The sequence below is a fragment of the Danio rerio genome, chromosome 13 (genome assembly GCF_049306965.1).
Source record: "Danio rerio strain Tuebingen ecotype United States chromosome 13, GRCz12tu, whole genome shotgun sequence".
NCBI classification, from domain to species: Eukaryota; Metazoa; Chordata; class Actinopteri; order Cypriniformes; family Danionidae; genus Danio; species Danio rerio.
In genome coordinates this window covers 10,790,373-10,808,667 of record NC_133188.1, presented here as the reverse complement: position 1 = coordinate 10,808,667, position 18,295 = coordinate 10,790,373, and the positions used below count along the sequence as shown (strand labels likewise).

The window sequence follows — 18,295 nt, the reverse complement described above, 5'->3', positions numbered from 1 at the left end:
AGCAGCTTCTTATAGAAGATCATAGTAAATTGAAACAGTGTAGTCCAGTTTTCAGTGTTTAAGTTCAGTTCAGTTTAGCTCCATTCAGTGTGGTTTAATAATCACCACTGAGAGTCCAAACACCAGAGCAAATCCAACGATGCGCAGCTCTACAGATGCTAAACCATGCAAGCCAGTGGCAACAGCGGCGAGGAAAAAACTTCACCAAGTGGCAAAAGTGATGAATTAAAAAAACTAGAGAGAAACCAGGCTCGGTTGGGCACGACCATTTCTCCTCTGGCCAAACATCTTGTGCAGTGCTGCAGTCTAGAACCCGGAGGCTGGAGAAAGATGGACCTCAGTGAAGACTTGTCTGTCCCTGGAGCATCACAGGACTCATACTCTTATACTCTCCACTCCTCCATGACCACTACAGCAGCTGCTCAGGATACAGCCTGGTCCAGGATTATGGAAACTCATCTTGTCGCTGGTCTTGGATTGATGCGTAGTCTGAGGGCCTCGGGATAAGTCTTCCCAGGTGTAAATAGAGAATATAGAGAATAATTAGTGAAGCTGCTGTTCATAGTGTATATAAACGAGATGGAAAAACCTGCGTGGAACACATTCATGTATCAAACCGCTAAGTGATGCAATGAGTGTGTGCTTTACTTAAAACATTTTTTAATCTTGATTTGAGTTGAGAGAGTGTGTCTGAGCCTCGGACATAATCAGGAAGGCTATTCCAGAGTTTAGGAGCCATAAATGAGAAGGCTCGACCTCCTTTACTCGACTTTGCTATTCTCGGTACTACCAGAAGCCCTGAGTTTTGAGATCTTAAAGAGCGAGTTGGATTGTAGCAAGACAGAAGGTTGGTTAGATAAACAGGAGCTAGATTATTTAAAGCTTTATAGGTAAGAAGCAATATTTTAAAGTCATTACGAAACTGAACAGGCATCCAGTGTAAAGAGGATAAAATTGGGGTAATATGATCATATTTTCTAGACCTGGTAAGAACTCTGGCAGCTGCATTTTGCACTAGCTGAAGTTTGTTCATAGAGGATGCTGGGCAGCCAGCAAACAGAGCATTACAGTAATCCAGCCTTGAAGTCATAAAAGCATGGACTAGCTTTTCTGTATGTACTAGCTGTTACATTATTGTTATGAAGTCAAACCCTTGTGTGGGTGCCACTCTAAATTTAATAAGTGTTTTCATATTTGCACCAAAGGGGGAGGAAGATTATATTTATGTCTTTCTTGGGATGTGACCAGTTCAATCTCACTTCACACAATTAATTGAAGGGGATCCCTTAGAATGCAACATTGTCTCCAACCCTGATAACCGCCACAAACAAGTGAGGTGAGTAACCTGTGAATCTTATTTATAGCCGAGCAGAAATCCTCTCACACCTGTGGACCATTTTGCACATCTGCAGTAGCCGATGATTGCGAAACGTGTGAAATCGCACCTATAAGTGTTACCCAGGTGAGTCAAAAACGGTGCCAAGCTTGCCCATTTGCACGCACACACGAGCAGCTAATGCAGTCACCTCGTCATTGTGTTGCCCCGATGCACCTGAAGTCTAGCGGGATCTTTAGGAGAAAGACCACCTACTGCGTTTCTGTGCGGATAATGACATGAGCAGCGAGGGGCCGAGATCGCTGAGTCAAGAGTCCCGCTGTTCGCAGTCGCATGTGTGCGTCTTTACTCTCGCTGACTGTCACAGGTTCATGCAGCTGTGTGTGTGATACGAGGGGCGAGCTCAAGTGCCCTCATCATATCTCAAAGTGATTAATTCCTCTTTCTTATCTTCTGATGAACACCCTGCCCCCTGCGAGTGTGAAGGTACAGACCCGAGAGCACAAAGAGAACGCACGGCAGACAATGCGTCGCATGCTCCACCTCCTTCAGTCTTCTATTATTGCGCTTGTCTGCCGCTCCTCACCTCCAGCCAGCCTCTGATGTCTTGGAGATTGAAGTGTTTCCTTTAAGACCCCAAATCTCCTCCCTCCCTCCAGTGTGCGCAGGCCGTCCGGCAGCGGATGGGGCTCTCAGCGGTGTGGGGACGTGGCGAGGGGGCTGTGTGTTATCCTCTTATCCCCACTGTTCTGGAATAGAGCACCAGCAGCTGGAGGACTGCAAGCCGCCTGATAATGCAGCTATTTTCTACTCGGCCATCTTAATCTTGTTACTCAAATGGTTGCGAAGAGAGTCATGAATTTTAATTCAGATGTCCCCCGTCCACTCCCACACATATACATGCACACATTAACTTAATCTCTCGACATCCTCCCAACTTCCAGCTGTCTGTCTGGGCCGTATCTGCTCTCTGCGCATTTCACACACAAATCTATCCATTTCTGGGGCCTGTAGCGTGAGCATCCAGCTCGACTTTCCTTTTTTTTTTTAAGAACGCAGAAAGCAGGCGGAGAGGGAGGGAAAAGCAGCAATAAAATAAATGACTTGCATCTTGGCTGCCGCGCGATTAAAAAGTAGGAGCCGATTTATCCAGCCACCCATGAAGCTGATTAGCAGGCTGTGATCAGGAGGAACAGCTTTGCTTGTTAAACTTTTCACCTTTGCGAGCTCGCTGCCTTTTCCCCCTTCCCCTCTCTCTCTCTCTCTCTCTCTCTTCTCTCTCTCTCTTTCTAAGCTTCTTTGCTGTATCACTCGCTAACACTTTTATTGCTCCCTCTCTCTCTCTCGTTTTCCTTCTGGCCTCCTAGACTTAGTCTCTGTTTCGCAATTTTAACTTGGTTAGCTGTGTTCCAGTTCACAGGGCATCAACTCAGTGTTCACTTGAGGCTGAACAGAGCATGTCTGTTGTGCTTTTGGAACACCGACGTCATGACAGTTGTGGCAGATGAGAAAAGTTGGACAACAAGGGCGTAGATTTCGTTTTGACATCAGTGGGGCCTACAGTTAAAGTCACAAAAATTAGCCCCCCTTTGAATTTTTTTTCTCTCTTTTAAATGTTTCCCAAATGATGTGTAATAAAGCAAGGAAAGTTACACAGTATTTCCGAAAATATTTTTTTTCTTATTATTTATTTCATTTTGGCTAGAATAAAAGCAGTTTTTATTTTTTTTAAACCATATTAAGGTCAATATTATTAGCCCCCTTAAGCTATGTTTTTTTTTTTCGATTGTCTACAGAACAAACCATCATTACACAATGACTTACCTAATTACACTAACCTGCTTAGTTAACTTAATTAACCCTGACTACTAAGCTGACTACTAGTTAGGGATATCCCGATCAGGTTTTTTTGCCCTTGAGTTCGAGTCATTTGATTTTGAGTATCTACCGAAACCAGAATCTGATCCGATACTTCAACAATACATAAAAAGAATAAAGAAAAGAAAGAAACAGATCCAGGATGTTCCTTTTTTTTTTTTATTCACCTTATTTTAACTCTCAACAACTCTGTTAAGAAACAGAACACTTCTGTGAGGTAGCTTGAACAATCTAGTAATGAATAACATCAATTCTTCACTTTTGGACTTTAGTGAAACAGTAATTAATAAAAATATCATATAAAACCAAACAGCAATACAATACACGGCAGGCAATCATTAGAATACATATCTCATATTTGCTATTGCAATATTGTCGTCATAAACTTTATAATACCTCCAGACCACAGACATACTCGTGCTTTTTGCTTTAAGCTACTTCCGTATTGTCATTTGCTGGCATTTAACTAATAGAGTCTCTGCAACAAAAAAAAAAGTGATGGCATGCCACACGCAATGCTGTTTCTGTTTGAAGCTAAGAAAGAGTCCTGATCGGGAGGTAACGTCATTCCTAGTACTAGTGTCCTGAAACAAATCTAGTAAAATATTATGTACTGTCATCATGGCAAAGACAAAATAAACCAGTTATATGAAATGAGTTATTAAAACTGTTATGTTTAGAAATGTGTTGAAAAAGTGAAAAATAATTAAAGCACATCTCGTGCTGCAAAAGTCAATTACATGGTTTTACTGCAATCAGGCTTTGAGGAGGTATGAATGTAGAGAAATTTAGAAAGAATATGATGCAATTTTAAAACCATTTTACCTTATGTTGTTTTTCATAAACAAAAGATAGGCAAATTTTTTGTTATTTGCACAGCCTTGGTTATTATTATTATGGTGGACTCATAGCGAACTTTATTTAAGTGACTTTAAGTGAAAATTAGCTCCTTATGGCCACTCCTTGCAGAGTGAAGAAGGACTGGAAAATGTCTTTGTTTTGGCGCTTAAGTTCTCACATTTGAAACACATGTAGCTACAGCTGTCAGTCACTTGACAGCAGAGAAAAAGGCCCAGCCAATCACGCTGTCCTTATGTGTTTGGGGGAGACAGCACACAAGAGAATGTGATTTAATACTTCCTGCATGTCTAGGTTACTTAGGGTTAAAGGCGCATTATTTCATTTTGAAGATGATTGAGTTATTGGTGGGGACATTTCAGTAATTGGTGGATATTAGTGGGGGCATTTGCCCTTCGTCCATGCCAATTCTACACCCTTGTTGGACAATGAGAAATGTTTTCATTCTTTAATTCACCATGGATGCATTCAGTTGATCCAAAGATATTGAAAAGCCCTTTATAATTTTACAAGATTTTTTTTTCGACATAAATGAAGTTCTTTTTAATACCTTGTATTAATAGTTCCCCTCAATTACACAAAAAGCAATGCAACTGTTCTTTTTTTTGGTGTTTGTTTTTTTTACATTGTATTTATGTTAATAATTGGAATAACAATATCAATAAGAAATGTTTCTTGAAAAAATCAGTGAAGAATGATTTATTTAGCATCAAGTAAAGCAGAGGTGTCAAACTCAGTTCCTGGACGCCCGCTACCCTGCATAGTTTAGTTCCAACCCTGCCCAACTCACTTACCTGCAGGTTTTAAGCAAGCCTAAGGCTGGGTCCGAAACCGCATACTTCCATACTATATATTACGCTAAAATCAGTATGTGAGCCGAGTAGTATGTCCGAATTCATAGAAATCGAAAATCAGTATGCGAGAAGTACCCGGATGACTTACTACTTCCGGCAAGATTCTGGAGTGCGCATCCGATGCATGCTGCGCTATCCCATAATGCCCCACAAGAGAATTCATGAATGGAAATGTGGCGACGCAACTGACGCAGGTAGGTCACGTGACCATGACAAAATAGTGGATGTAGTACGTCCGAATTCCATTCATACTTTTCACATTCATACTGTAGAGAACATACTTTTCTAACGGCCGAGTAGTACGTTTAAATTCAAATGCAGTACCTACTGAGTAGTAGGCGGTTTCGGACGCAGCCCGAATGACTCAATTAGTTTGATCAGGTGTGTTTAATTAGAGCTGGAACTAAACTGTGCAGAGCTGCAGAGTCAACATTATTATGCCTCATTCACACTAGCAGAGACTTTGTAGTTGCCTGTCGCACTGGGTGACGATTTAGATCTATAGTGGGCGTTCCAACTTTTGGGTTGCAAAGGTAACATTTTTGGTCTTATTATCAGAGAGCGAATGAGTTTAAGTGCTGCTGAAAGTAAACGTTGTTCAGAGAAAACACTAAATATAAATGGAATCAGTAGATGAAATGCCTAATTACAAAGATGATCAAGAAAAAAATTGTGTCCTCTGTCATTGCGGCTATTTATCTGCTGCAAATTCAGGTCTGTGTAGGTCTACAGCAATGGTTCTCAAAGTGGGGGTCGGGACCCCCCGAGGGGTCACGGAACAATGAAGGGGGGTCGCCTGGTGGTTTCCAAAAATCTATTTATTTTTATTAAACCATAAGAATTACCTTATTTTATCCACAACCTTCTGAAGAGAAAAGAATAGTCGTTTATACCATATGTAGTTACTATAGTAGCTTATAGTTACTACTTCTATTGGATTGTAACCCCTGGGGTAATTGCATTGTATTAAAGACACAGCAATAGCGTCAGATGCTGCAGATTTCATAACACCTGGTTAAACTTCGTGGCCCATTTACAGCTCTCATACATAAAAAAAAATTAAAAGAAGAATAGACTTGGGTCCATTGGTGTGTGTGCGCCATTGCATGCAAGGTTTCTGTATTTATAACCACCTCAGAGGATATTGGGGGCCACGAGTCACTGGCATTGTCATTTTAGGGGTCGCGGCCTAAATAGTTTGGGAACCCCTAGTCTACAGCACGGGGAATACAACAGGCCACTGCAGGAACTGAGAGAGGATCATGTGAGCTCTACTGGTGCTCCTATTGGCTGTCGCTCAAGAAAGTCACTCTACATTTGCATAAAGTTGAAGGATTCTCAACTTCGTCCTATCGCTCAACAAGCCCACTTGGCCACCAACGGTCGCTGACGCTCATGTAGACAGAGGTCGCCAGAAGTCACGCACTCTCCATTTAAAAGGACGATCTCTTGTTGCTTTGCTGCTGCAAGTCGCTCGTAGTGTGAATGAGGCTTTAATGGTCGCTTGTCACTTTGCCACTGCAAGTTGTTCGTAGTGGGAACTCAGCTTTAGAATTCCTGAATTAGTTATTATTAGAATTTCTAATCATATTTTTTTTTTTTTTTATTAATTTTTAGACATAGTAGCTTTATGAACTAATTTCTATTATTATCATTATTATTATTATTTTGTCTTTACCTTGAAAGACAGTACACAGTCTAGTTATTTTTCCAGGATAATAGTATAATGGAAAGTTATTGTGAAATTTTTTTTTTAGGGGAGAATAATATTGATAAAAATTGTCTTTCAAAATTGTTGTACAACCAAAATAAAAGAAATAAGACTTTACGAGACGATTTTTGTCAAGAAATACTGTGAAAATGTCCTTGTCTGTTAAACTTTACTTGAGAAATATTTAAGAAAGAAACATTTCACAGGAGGGCTAATAGATTTGCCTTCAACTGCGCATTGCAATTACTGCCTGCTAACGAAAAAGTACATTTCTAACCCTCACTATACCTTTATATAAAAAAAAATGGCATGAATTAATCAAATTTTTTTGGAATACTAAGACATTGTGCAATTTTCCTATTTGAATCCTGTGAAGTGTGCATTTGTTCCCTTGCTGTTTACTGAACATTTAGGTTGCCTGTAGTCCACATTGCAGGTTTCTGTCAGCTGATTTGAACATACACTTCACTTTCTCTCGTCTGGGCTGGTGTGAATGTGTTGGTCCTCTCATTGGGCTTAGTGTTGGTCGGCTGCCTGCCCCGATTACAGAGAGGTCACGGGTTCAAACACTGGCTGCTGTGTCGAGGGGTGGAGAGAGAGATAACGCACATCAAGGGCAAGAGAGTGGCCTTTTATCTGCTTTTATTTTATCTCAAGACACAGTGAGGATGAGGTGAATGTTAGAGTAAGGCAGGAGGAGAGAGTTTGTCCATATGGGAATATCCAAGTAGTGTTTATACAGAATTCCGTGTTAATTTATAATGGTTTATTCTATCAGTTTGAGTCCAAAGGGAGATGTTTTGATACATCAGACGTCAAAGATACTGCTTATTATAATTCACGAAGTTCTGCCTGAAAGAGGCCATTCAGTTTAATGTGGAAATGGTGTAGCCTTGATCACTCATTTTGTTCTGTTCGGATAACTATTAGAATATTAAATAGTGCAGGTGTAGCTGCCCACCAAAACACAATTGAGATGGATATAATTCTCAGTCTATTATAGGAGGTGGTCTGGGATGCATTCTTAAACTAGACAGGTCTACAGTAAGCGCATATGGTTGTTGAAACCATGTATGGCATTTTATTCCTCATTCATTCATTTTCATTTTCGAGTCCCTTTATTAAACAGGGATCGCCACAGCAGAATGAATCACCATTTTATCCAGCATATGTTTTATGATGCGGATGACCTTCCAGCAACTCATCACTCGGAAACATCCATTCACACACATACACTACAGGCAATTATCTTACCCAATTCACCTATAGCGCATGTGTTTGGACTTGTGGGGGAAACCGGAGCACCCAGAGGAAACCCATGTGGAAAACATGCAAACTCCACACAGAAATGTCAGCTGACCCAGCTGAGGCTCGAATCAGTGACATTCTTTCTGTGAGGTGATTGCGCTACCCACTGCACCACCGCGCCGCCCGTTTTATTCCTCCTAAAATGTAAAAAAATAAGCATGTGAGTGCAAACCATTAACTGTTAAATCTTTAAAATGTGTCAAATATACAATTAGAATTAGTGCTGTACAACGATTAATTGCGTACAATTTAAAAGTTTGTTTTTACATAACACACAAAACTATTTTGTTCAATAGATATTTAAAATTATTTATAATTTGTATCATATAGACTTATTTTATATCTAAATATAAATAAACATTTTCTCAAATACATGCAAGGCTCTTTGTGTTTATATATACTATTAAATACTATTTATATACTACAATATACTATATTCAATTATGTCAAAAAAAATCTTTTATTTTGGATGTGGATAATTGTGATTATTTTCTGTCCAGCACTAATTAGTGTTAAAGTATTATCAATATATAGCATTAACAACAGGAACACATACGGCACTAGTAACCTGTGTATCTCTGTGAATGGGAAGGATAAATAATAGTTCAAGAGTTCACACTTAGCTGATGATTGATAATAAAGCTTGTTTGGCATGCTGTCCCGAGGGAGAGCTCTGGGCTCCCTCCCGTTGCAAGGCGAGAGGGGAGTTTGAGCTCAGGTAGATCTCAATGACTCCCCAAAATCCTCCGACGAGAGTGATTATATCACCTCCCGATGGTGAATGCGGTTATACTCATGGCAGGCATTATTTGGTAGTTTGGTTATTTATTTAATTAATTTGGCAACCGTCGTCTGGAAAATGGTTTGAATTTCGCTTAGTAAAAAAAACATTAGTGTTCCAATTGGGAAGACACTACATTTATATTGGATGCTGTGGAGTGTTTGAGTGCATAAGTATATAGTGCATAAGTGTATAGTGTGCCATTTGGGACACAGCTAGTGTTTTTGAGGCACTAGGTTATGCGCAAATTAATATATAGGCCTCAAACTGGATTCCTGGAGAGCCGCAGCTCCACACAGTTTTGCTTCAACCCTAATCAAACATTGCTGATCCAACTAATCAAGGTGTTCAAGACTACTAGAGGCTATTAACCAGGTGTGAGTTGGAGGTGTTTGGAGCTAAACTGTGCAGAGTTGCGGCCCTTCAGGGATTGAGTTTAAGACCATTGATCTAAACCCTTTAAAGTTTTGAATAATGTGTTGCACATACCTGTAAATATATAAATGTGTCATTTAATCTATCATGAAGTCTGTCTTGTAAGCCTCTCACTTGTAAGCCATGTAACATGGGTTCACTCATTCAAACTGCTTGTGCATCTCACTGAACTCTCCTGCAATGGTTATGTGATGTAATAAGTGGAAAAACCCAAGCACAAGTGGTCACAAGAGACCCATTTGAATGCATGTTAATATGGTGGAAGTGGTAATGCATCATAGCTGACCACTTGGGATCACATCACTGTTAAAACATGTTTATACCGGGTGGAAACAGGGAAAAAAACATGTTATTTTGTGGTGACTATTGGTTAGATTTAAGGTAGGGTTTAGTTTAGGGAGTAAAATAATGTAAAACGCATTAACCAGGGATTTTCCTGGCTCAAAATGAGGTGGAGGTGGGATCCTGTTCATGACATTTTTGCTACTTAAAACAAACATGTTATACAATATATTTGAAATCCTATCAAGTAAAACATTACCATATATAAAAAGTCTAACATTAAATGTATTTAAACACATGACTAGTGCTTGAGTTTCACTTGGGGTCTGTCGTAAGCCATGACTGCCAGCCTGATTTTTGTTAAAAATGTGGTACAAAATTTGATGGAGGTGGCCACCTCGTATTTGGAAAACCCCTGCATTACCTTTTATTGTCACTCATTGGACATATTTGAACTATCATAAGTACAGCTATTAAAGTAATAAAACATAGCCACAGTCAAATTTCAGGGAAACTTAAACATCCTGGTTACTGGATGTTTTGCTTTGGAACTGCTGTGTAACTTACAAGTAATTCAGTATCTTTTTGTTGTATCCACAGGCGTTTTTTATGACCCTGTGCTGTTAAATAAACCTGCATCTACAATAAAAAAGCAGATGCAGCTTATAGTGCCTGATGGTGATGTATCACCTGAGAAGTGCATAAATATGAAGATTAAAGTGCTACTTTAGAGGATGCTCTTCTGCATACCTCAGTTGTAACGAGTGATTGTTTGAGTTACTGTTGCCTTTCTATCAGCTCGAACCAATCTGGCTATTCTCCTCTGACCTCTGGCATCAACAAGGCATTTGCGCCCACAGAACTGGCGCTCACTGGATATTTTCTTTTTTTCTGATATTCTCTGTAAACCCTAGAGATTGTTATGCGTGAAAATTCCAGTAGATCAGGAGTTTCTGAAATACTCAGACCATCCTGTCTGGCACCAACAACCATGCCACGTTCAAAGTCACTTCAATCACCATTCTTCCCCATTCTGATGCTCAGTTTGAACTGCAGCAGATCGTCTTGACCATGTCTACATGTCGAAATGCATGTAGAGTTGCTGCCATGTGATTGGCTGATTAGAAATTTACATTAACGAGCACTTGGACAGGTGCAACTAATAAAGTTGCTGGTGAGTGTATGCTGTAATATTACAGTATATACTTGCCATCTTGGCTTGATATTTTAGGGCATAACTTTGGCAACTTCTGTGAAGTAAACAATAAATAGCTGTTATTTTGACAATCTGCTTATTTCTGATGTTTGTTATTGCATTTGAATTTAGATTTTTTTAGAATTTTGTTTAGAAATTGGCTGATCAGTGAAAAACTTTTAAATTTTCAAACCCTGCCCACAAATTAAATGAAATGTAGTAGTCATGATTGTGTGGCTTACTCTGTGATGCAAACACACATCAGCTGTGTTTGCTGTTTGGAGGCTCTTATTTTATTAAATGAACTGCATGTTTCTCTTACTGAGTGTTGGCAGAGGATCTGATTGTTTGGGACAGGGCTGAGCTCTAGGGCACAGAAGACTGGCAGCACATTGAGTTTACTGCCACAACTCTAGAGCTCAGACTGTGGCACAAAAGCAGAGCCACAGGGCAGATTGTGCAGCAGTTCTTTCTGCAGACGCCTCTTCTCTAAGCGACCATTATGAAGCAGTTACTGGGACTCTTGCTGCTTGTCCTTGTTTGTTAGCGGGAGTTCTTACAGCGCATATCCGAATAGAGAGAGGCATTTCCCAAGATCTTCTTTTTCTTGTTTTTTTTAAATGAAATGCAGCAGAAATAGAATGTTCTTTCTTTAAAGTGTCAGAACAATAAGTAAAGCTGGTTTCAAATAAACACTGTAGCTGAAACATCAAATTACATCAACTTTAATCTATATCATTATAAACACACAATTTTATTTTATTCTTTTTTTTTTTTTTTTGCTTTTTAATACATTTTAAGGGTAACACTTTACTTAAAGGCACAACATGAATATACACTAGATTTTATGCCTAACTGTCATTAAGTGTCATTGGTTAAGTTGTGTTTATTTAAAGTGAAGTTTATTCATAAACTAATTTCGAGAGGATCACATACTTATGATTGACACGGCTGGCCCCGAGTCAAGCTAATGAACGAACCACCAATCAGGCTATTCCTAACCCAGTATAAATAACCAAACGCCCTACCTTTAGTCATCTTCGTTTTGAACAATCCCCCCTTCCACCCCTTCTCCTCCTCTTTTCTACAGGGCAGCACGGTGGCCCAGTGGCTAGCACTGCGGCCTCACAGCAAAAAATGCCTCCGCCTTGGGTATCCACCCAACCGGTCAGCATTTTCGTGCGGAGTTCATGTTCTCCCCGTGCTTGCGTGGGTTTTCCCCGGGTCCTCCGGTTTCCTCCCACACTCCCAAAAACATGAGACTAAGTAAATTGACTAAACCAAATTAGCACCAAATTCAATTCTGTCTGCAACACATCACCTTATAGCAATCCTTACGCAGCAGGTAGGGGGGGGGGGGGGCGATTTCTCGACATCTACCCGAGTCAAACTCCCCTTTTGCCCTGCAACGGGAGGGAGCTCCGGGCTCGAGGATCTTTTGAGCTCAGGGCTCTCTCCCGGGACAGCATGCCAAACTAGCTTATTATCAATCATCAGCTAAGTGTGAACTCTTGAAATGCAAAGATGACATTGTTTGAGATGTATTTGTTGACAACTTGATTTAATCAAATTCATCAAGGGTGTCAAACTCAGGTTCGGCACAGTTTAGCTTTATCCCTATTTAAACATACACCTGATCAAACTAACTGAGTCCTTTAGGTTTGTTTGAAACCTACAGGTAAGTGTGTTGAAGCAAACATCCCTGAAATACATCATAATTTGTCAATGAGTTTATCATGACAACCTGACATTACCAAGACACCATAACTTGTCATAAATCTGTCATAAACATGACTGTTATGCGACCATTTCAATTGTGTCATGAACATTTTTCTTTTTCGTTAGAAAAACAGATTTTTATCAATAAAATGTGTCATGAAAGCTATCAATACAATCATTTTATAACAGCCTTATTATTAGCAAATGACATTTAATGACATTTTAATGACTAATTCAAATTGTACCACTATATGAGTATCAGAGTATTAAAGGGCCCCTATTTTACCCCTTTTCCAAGATGTAAGATAAGCCTGTGGTGTCTCCAGAATGTGTCTGTAAAGTTTCATCTCAAAATACCTAACAGATAATTTATTATAGACTCTAGGATATGCCTATTTTGGAGTACATTGTAGCTATTTGTGTAGCCTCTGGCTTTAAATGTAAACAAGCTGCTTCTCCCCATCCACCTTCCCCACATTCGTGCCTGCTTCTCCTGCGTCACATCAGATAAACAGCAGTCAGTGATAGAGAGAAATAAAGCTGAAATACAGCTCATTAGTCAAAAATACCTAGTAAGTTTATTTGATGTATTTGTGGTGGAGCTAATTCAAGCCTCTCTGAAATGATGAATGTCACACACACACATATTAGCGTTTACTGCATGTTAATATAGAAACGGCAACGCAGTGATGCAGTAGGTAGTGCTGTCGCCTCGCAGCAAGAAGGTTGCTGGCTAGAACCTCGGCTCAGTTGGTGTTTCTGTGTGGAGTTTGCATGTTCTCCCTGCGTTTGCGTGGGTTTTCTCTGGGTGTTCCGGTTTCCCCCACAGTCCAAAGACATGCAGTACAGGTGAATTGGGTAGGCTAAATTGTCCGTAGAGTATAAGTATGTGTGTGTGTAGATGTTTCCCTGAGATGGGTTGCGGCTGGAAGGGCATCCGCTGCGTAAAAACGTGCTGGATAAGTTGGCGGTTCATTCCACTGTGGCGACCCCGGATTAATAAAGCGACTAAGCCGACAATAGAATGAATTAATGAATAATATAGAAACACAGTGTCTGTCAATCAATTTGGTGGGCGGGGAAAACCACACTCCTACATCATGTGGTGGATGAGCCTCAAAATCACTAAGATTTGGGTCCTATTTTAACATCAGGAAATTAAAAAAAGAGACTTGTTTATGTTTACTTGTGTTTATATCACTCCAAAATGAAAGGAGACACTATATCTACACACGGTTCTGTCCAAGCAGCTTACAAAAGTTGATTTTCTAATATACATGTAGGTGCCCTTTATTGACGCTGTTATAAAATTCATGCCAAGTTATAATGGCCTCATGACAATCATGTTCATCACAAATGTATGATGTTTTGTTGACTTGGTATGTACTAATTGACATGATGTCAAGTTTTTTATGTCATGCAAGTTGTCATGTTGTAATGTCAAACAGTGTCACCCTTGCATTTAAAATGACAAAAATTTGCAAATGACACCTAATGACAGTTATTATGAGCATGCATAAAATCTCATTCATTTTCATCACGTGTCACGTCATTATTATAAATGTTTCAAACCAAAAATTTTATGACCTCCCTATTTAAGTAAAGTGTTAACGTTTAAGGTATTTTGTACTTTTTTCTATATTTTTAAATCATTGTTTTCGTTAATTATCACAAGTATTAGCTTTTTTGAGCAGTAGTATAACAATATTTGAATAATAACGTGACTTTTCCCCCTCCTCCTCTTGTGTTTCAGATGCAGCAAGAGGGAAAGGAGGTGTACGATGAGAACATCCACTATCCTCTTCTACTGACTCTTACTCATGGGTCCAGTCCAGCCCTGATCTGACCTGATCACCACTGGGCAAAGCCATCTCATGCCAGGCTGCCTTCCTGTACCGCCCACCCCGCCTGTGCCACTGTGTGTGTGGTTGTATGTGTGTGTGTGTGCGTATGTCTGTGTGTATGTGTGAGCACCAGGGCTAAGCGGCCACTTATCACACTCCTCAACTTTTTTTAACTACCGCGTGTGTGTGTGTGTGTGTGTGTGTGTGTATGCTTTGAAAAACAAACTATGTATGTAGGTGAGTCACTGTGTGTGTTTGACCTGTTTACTGTGCAACACCAGTGTGAAATGTGTTCAATGGGAAGGGAGAACACATCCCTCCCTCTCATAATAACAAAAGAAGCTGTGGATGTGATGCTCAGATATGAACTCATTCAATGCCTGTGAGGATGCGTGATATCAGAGATGATGATGATTCAGGGCAGAACCTTATGATTTTATGAGTTTGACTCTGGAGGCTGATACAGCTAATCAGGTTGGCCTCGTAAATGAGGCCGTCTTGGTCATGAGATCTAGTTATTGTAATGATACCAGCTCTCAGTTCACCGTTAGACACTGATTCTGTATTTACACTCAGAGGTTGACTCTGACACCAAAGGTTAGGGTGGTTGAGATGGATTCTGCTGCTGCGCTGAATGTTATTTGCTTCACTGTGAATTTCTCTCACATCGAAAACTGAAAAGATATGACAGATCAGGCCAGAATTGCTGAACTGATGTCTTGACTGTGTCACTACACACTGCTTTACTGGTAAGACCCGCAGCACTGTTCTTCTTTAAAGATATATTTCACCACAGATATGATAAATATGGTGTCTTTTACTCATTGCCTGTTTAGGTCAGCAATTAAGAATGCATTCAAACAAACAATAAAAGGTAACACTTTACAATAAGGTTATATTAATTAATTTTAGTTTTACGAACACTGAAAAATAAATTTATTACTGTATTTGTTAAAGGCACCTATGATTAAAATCATCTTTTGAAAGATGTTTGGACAATTGTGTATAGGTATGATGCGTCCACAGTCATACTGCGGTGATTTAAAGACATTACATCTGGGGTCTCGATAGAGCCCCACTATCTCTTTTAAATGAATTTGCTTTTCTTTTTATCTTAGTAAAATGAATGTGCTGTTTTCCATGCAATTAAAGTAGATAGAGACTGTATGCAGGATTGTTAAGAGCAGTGATGCCCAAACTTTTTGTTATTAGGGGCCAAATACCAATCTTGATTGAGAGTTGTGGGCCGAAGGTATTTCAAGCTGTATAACAAAATTACCATTGATAATATCCATTAATAGAAAACATGATCAGATTAAGCAATGCTTATATTTATTTATTTATATATATATATATATATATATATATATATATATATATATATATATATATATATATATATATATATATATATATATATACACTTTATAATGATATTAGTTTCATTTATAGCACAATTGAGTTTAACGCCAAAAACACTAGTCAAGCTGCATCTGTCTTTGCCTTGGTTTGCTCACTGAGGATTTCTGAGTTGTGGTGTTGAGCAACTGGATGTTCATTAAAAGAATCCTAATAATAATTTACAATATATAATTGAAATATTTAATCAAAGTTAGTTTTTTGTAGCTTAAATTAAAACAAACAAAGGTTATGTTAAATTAGAAATGACCATGTGTGTAAGGTATTAACCCAAATTCTCCCCAAAATTCTCCCTCAGGTTGTTCTCACTAGTTTGGGTATCTCTGATTTTGGATATAATGGCTTAAATTTTGTATTTTCTGCACACAAATGCTTTAAATTGTGTCAAATAATTTAATGTTTTGGTATTTTTTTAGAAACCTGACACTGATCACCATCTACTTTTACTGCATGGGAAAAGAGCAGCTTGAACGCTCGCTAGAAATGTTTCATGGAAGAAAGAGAGAAAAAAGTTTTTAAAAAAATTTACAATATATGACTTAATTTTCATTTTTAGGTATACTGGACCTTGTTCACACTTGCTATTTTCTTCTCTTGGTTTGTTTGGTCTGGTACAAAAGTGGAAATGATACATTTAGTCCTGGTTCACTTAATGTTCGCACTATACGTTTTATTATTTACAATAGAATGCCTTTCATGACATAATTCTTGACTTAAGAACTTACAAAAGATCCTAAACAATGTTTTGTGCTTTTGTTAGGCCTTTTAAAATGTGTAAAAGAGTCAAACAGCACTAGAAATTCCTCCGCCTCATACATAATATAGAATCTGCTGCAAGAGGTGTTTCTGATGCCTGTATTGAGCAACACCAGGGTTTTTACATACAAACAGCCTTTTAATAGCCACATTTTATAACATCATATTCTGTTTTGGTTTGTTTAAATGTGTTTGGTCTGTATTGCAGCCATATTCCAGTCAAACCACTCAATAGACTGAGCCTTAAACATTTTGTGGTTTCAGTCTGTTTGTTTGGTTCAAATTCTATTTAATCAAACTAAACCTGACAAGTGCGAACACCAAAAGTGTGAACTGAATTAACAGGAAACAATGTTGTTGTTTTTTCTGATGTGTGGCATTTCTGTTGTATTCAGAAGAGTATTATTTTGCTCAAATATTAAACTCTATATCTATTTTATGGATTCTGTCGGTTAAATCTGTTGATTTTGTTTGTTATTCTGACACAGGGCTTTCTCACAGTAACCTTTTCTCCACTGTTGTTTTGTGCTGGTGGTGAGCTGGTGACACCTCATTCAGAGCTCTTTGGGTGGTTGTGAATTGTTCAGGGCTGTGCGCTTCAGCACTGTGATTACATTTGTACAAAACACGGATGAGTCCAAAGTGATTGTTTCTCACTGACACTGCAGGTGCTTGTAACGACTGTGATTAAATCATTGTTTTCAATCCTCCTGTGTCCCAGTCATTTTTGTGTGGCACATAATGTGTAATTGATGTGCAGTGTGATGGCTCATGTTTATTATAATTAACGCCAACATTTTTAAATTGTATTTAATGCAATTATTATACAATATCAAATATTATTTACTGTCATGATGGCAAAGATAAAGTAAATCGGTTATAAGAATTAAACAGCTAAAAAAGGTATCAGAAAGATTGTGGACTTGAAGGAGATAAATTGATATCCTTTAAAGACCTGAATAAAAAATAATAACAAATGGAAATCCCAATGACACATTTTTTTAAATACTTAAAAGTTCACAGCTATGTCAAGCAAAACTACTCACTAGCTAGACTTCTACAAACTGTATTAAGTTATGTTTCATTAGTCAATGGCTCTAAAGAAACATCAGAATCCAAGAATGATTCTTGGTGTACAGATTTGCAATATGACCTGACAGATTTAGAATAGAGCCAAATATGTGTTTAACCATATAACTTTTCAATTAACATTATTTAAAATGATCCAATATAACTGGGCAATGTGTACTTATCACACCTGAAAAACTAAACAAGTTTAACCCAAACATCCTGGACCCTTAATCTTATAAACTATTTGCATGTACAGTTAAAGTCAGAATTATTAGCCCCCATTTGAATTTTTTTTTCTTTTTTAAATATTTCCAAAATGATGATAAACAGCAAGGAAATTTTCACAGTATGTCTGATATTATTTTATATTCTGGAGAAAGTCTTATTTTTTTTATTTCTGCTAGAATAAACGCAGTTTTTAATATCTGAAAAAAAAAATTAAGGTCAAAATTATTTGCCCTTTAAGCTATATTTTTTCGATAATCTACAGAACAAACCCTTGTTATACAATAACTTGCCTAATTACCCTAACCTTAATAGCTAATTCACCTAGTTAAGCCTTTAAATGTCACTTTAAGCTGCATAGAAGTGTCTTGAATAATATCTAGTCAAATATTATTTATTGTCATGATGGCAAAAATAAAGTAAATCGGTTATAAGAAATGAGTAATTAAAACTATTATGTTTAGAAATGTGTTAAAGAAATTAATTAAACAAAAACTAGGGAAAAAATAAATAGGGGGGGGGCTAATAATTCAGGCTTCAACTGTATGTGTTTCAAAGGCCAAGATTATAAAGGAACATTCTTTTATTGTATCTGGGAATGTGAGGTGGTTGAGATTTTCTGG

At 38.3% G+C, this 18,295-nt stretch overlaps 1 protein-coding gene across 1 annotated transcript in view; it reads left to right on the top strand.

Moving 5' to 3' along the window:
- camkmt (calmodulin-lysine N-methyltransferase) overlaps positions 1 to 17,083 on the top strand; it is a 260,843-nt gene extending 243,760 nt beyond the window's left edge. Inside the window, exon 11 of the mRNA XM_005156577.5 lies at positions 14,111 to 17,083. Within this exon, the coding sequence (XP_005156634.1) occupies positions 14,111 to 14,203 (93 nt within the window). The 3' untranslated portion in view covers positions 14,204 to 17,083. The remainder of the gene's footprint in view (positions 1 to 14,110) is intronic.
- Positions 17,084 to 18,295: the final 1,212 nt, after the last annotated feature.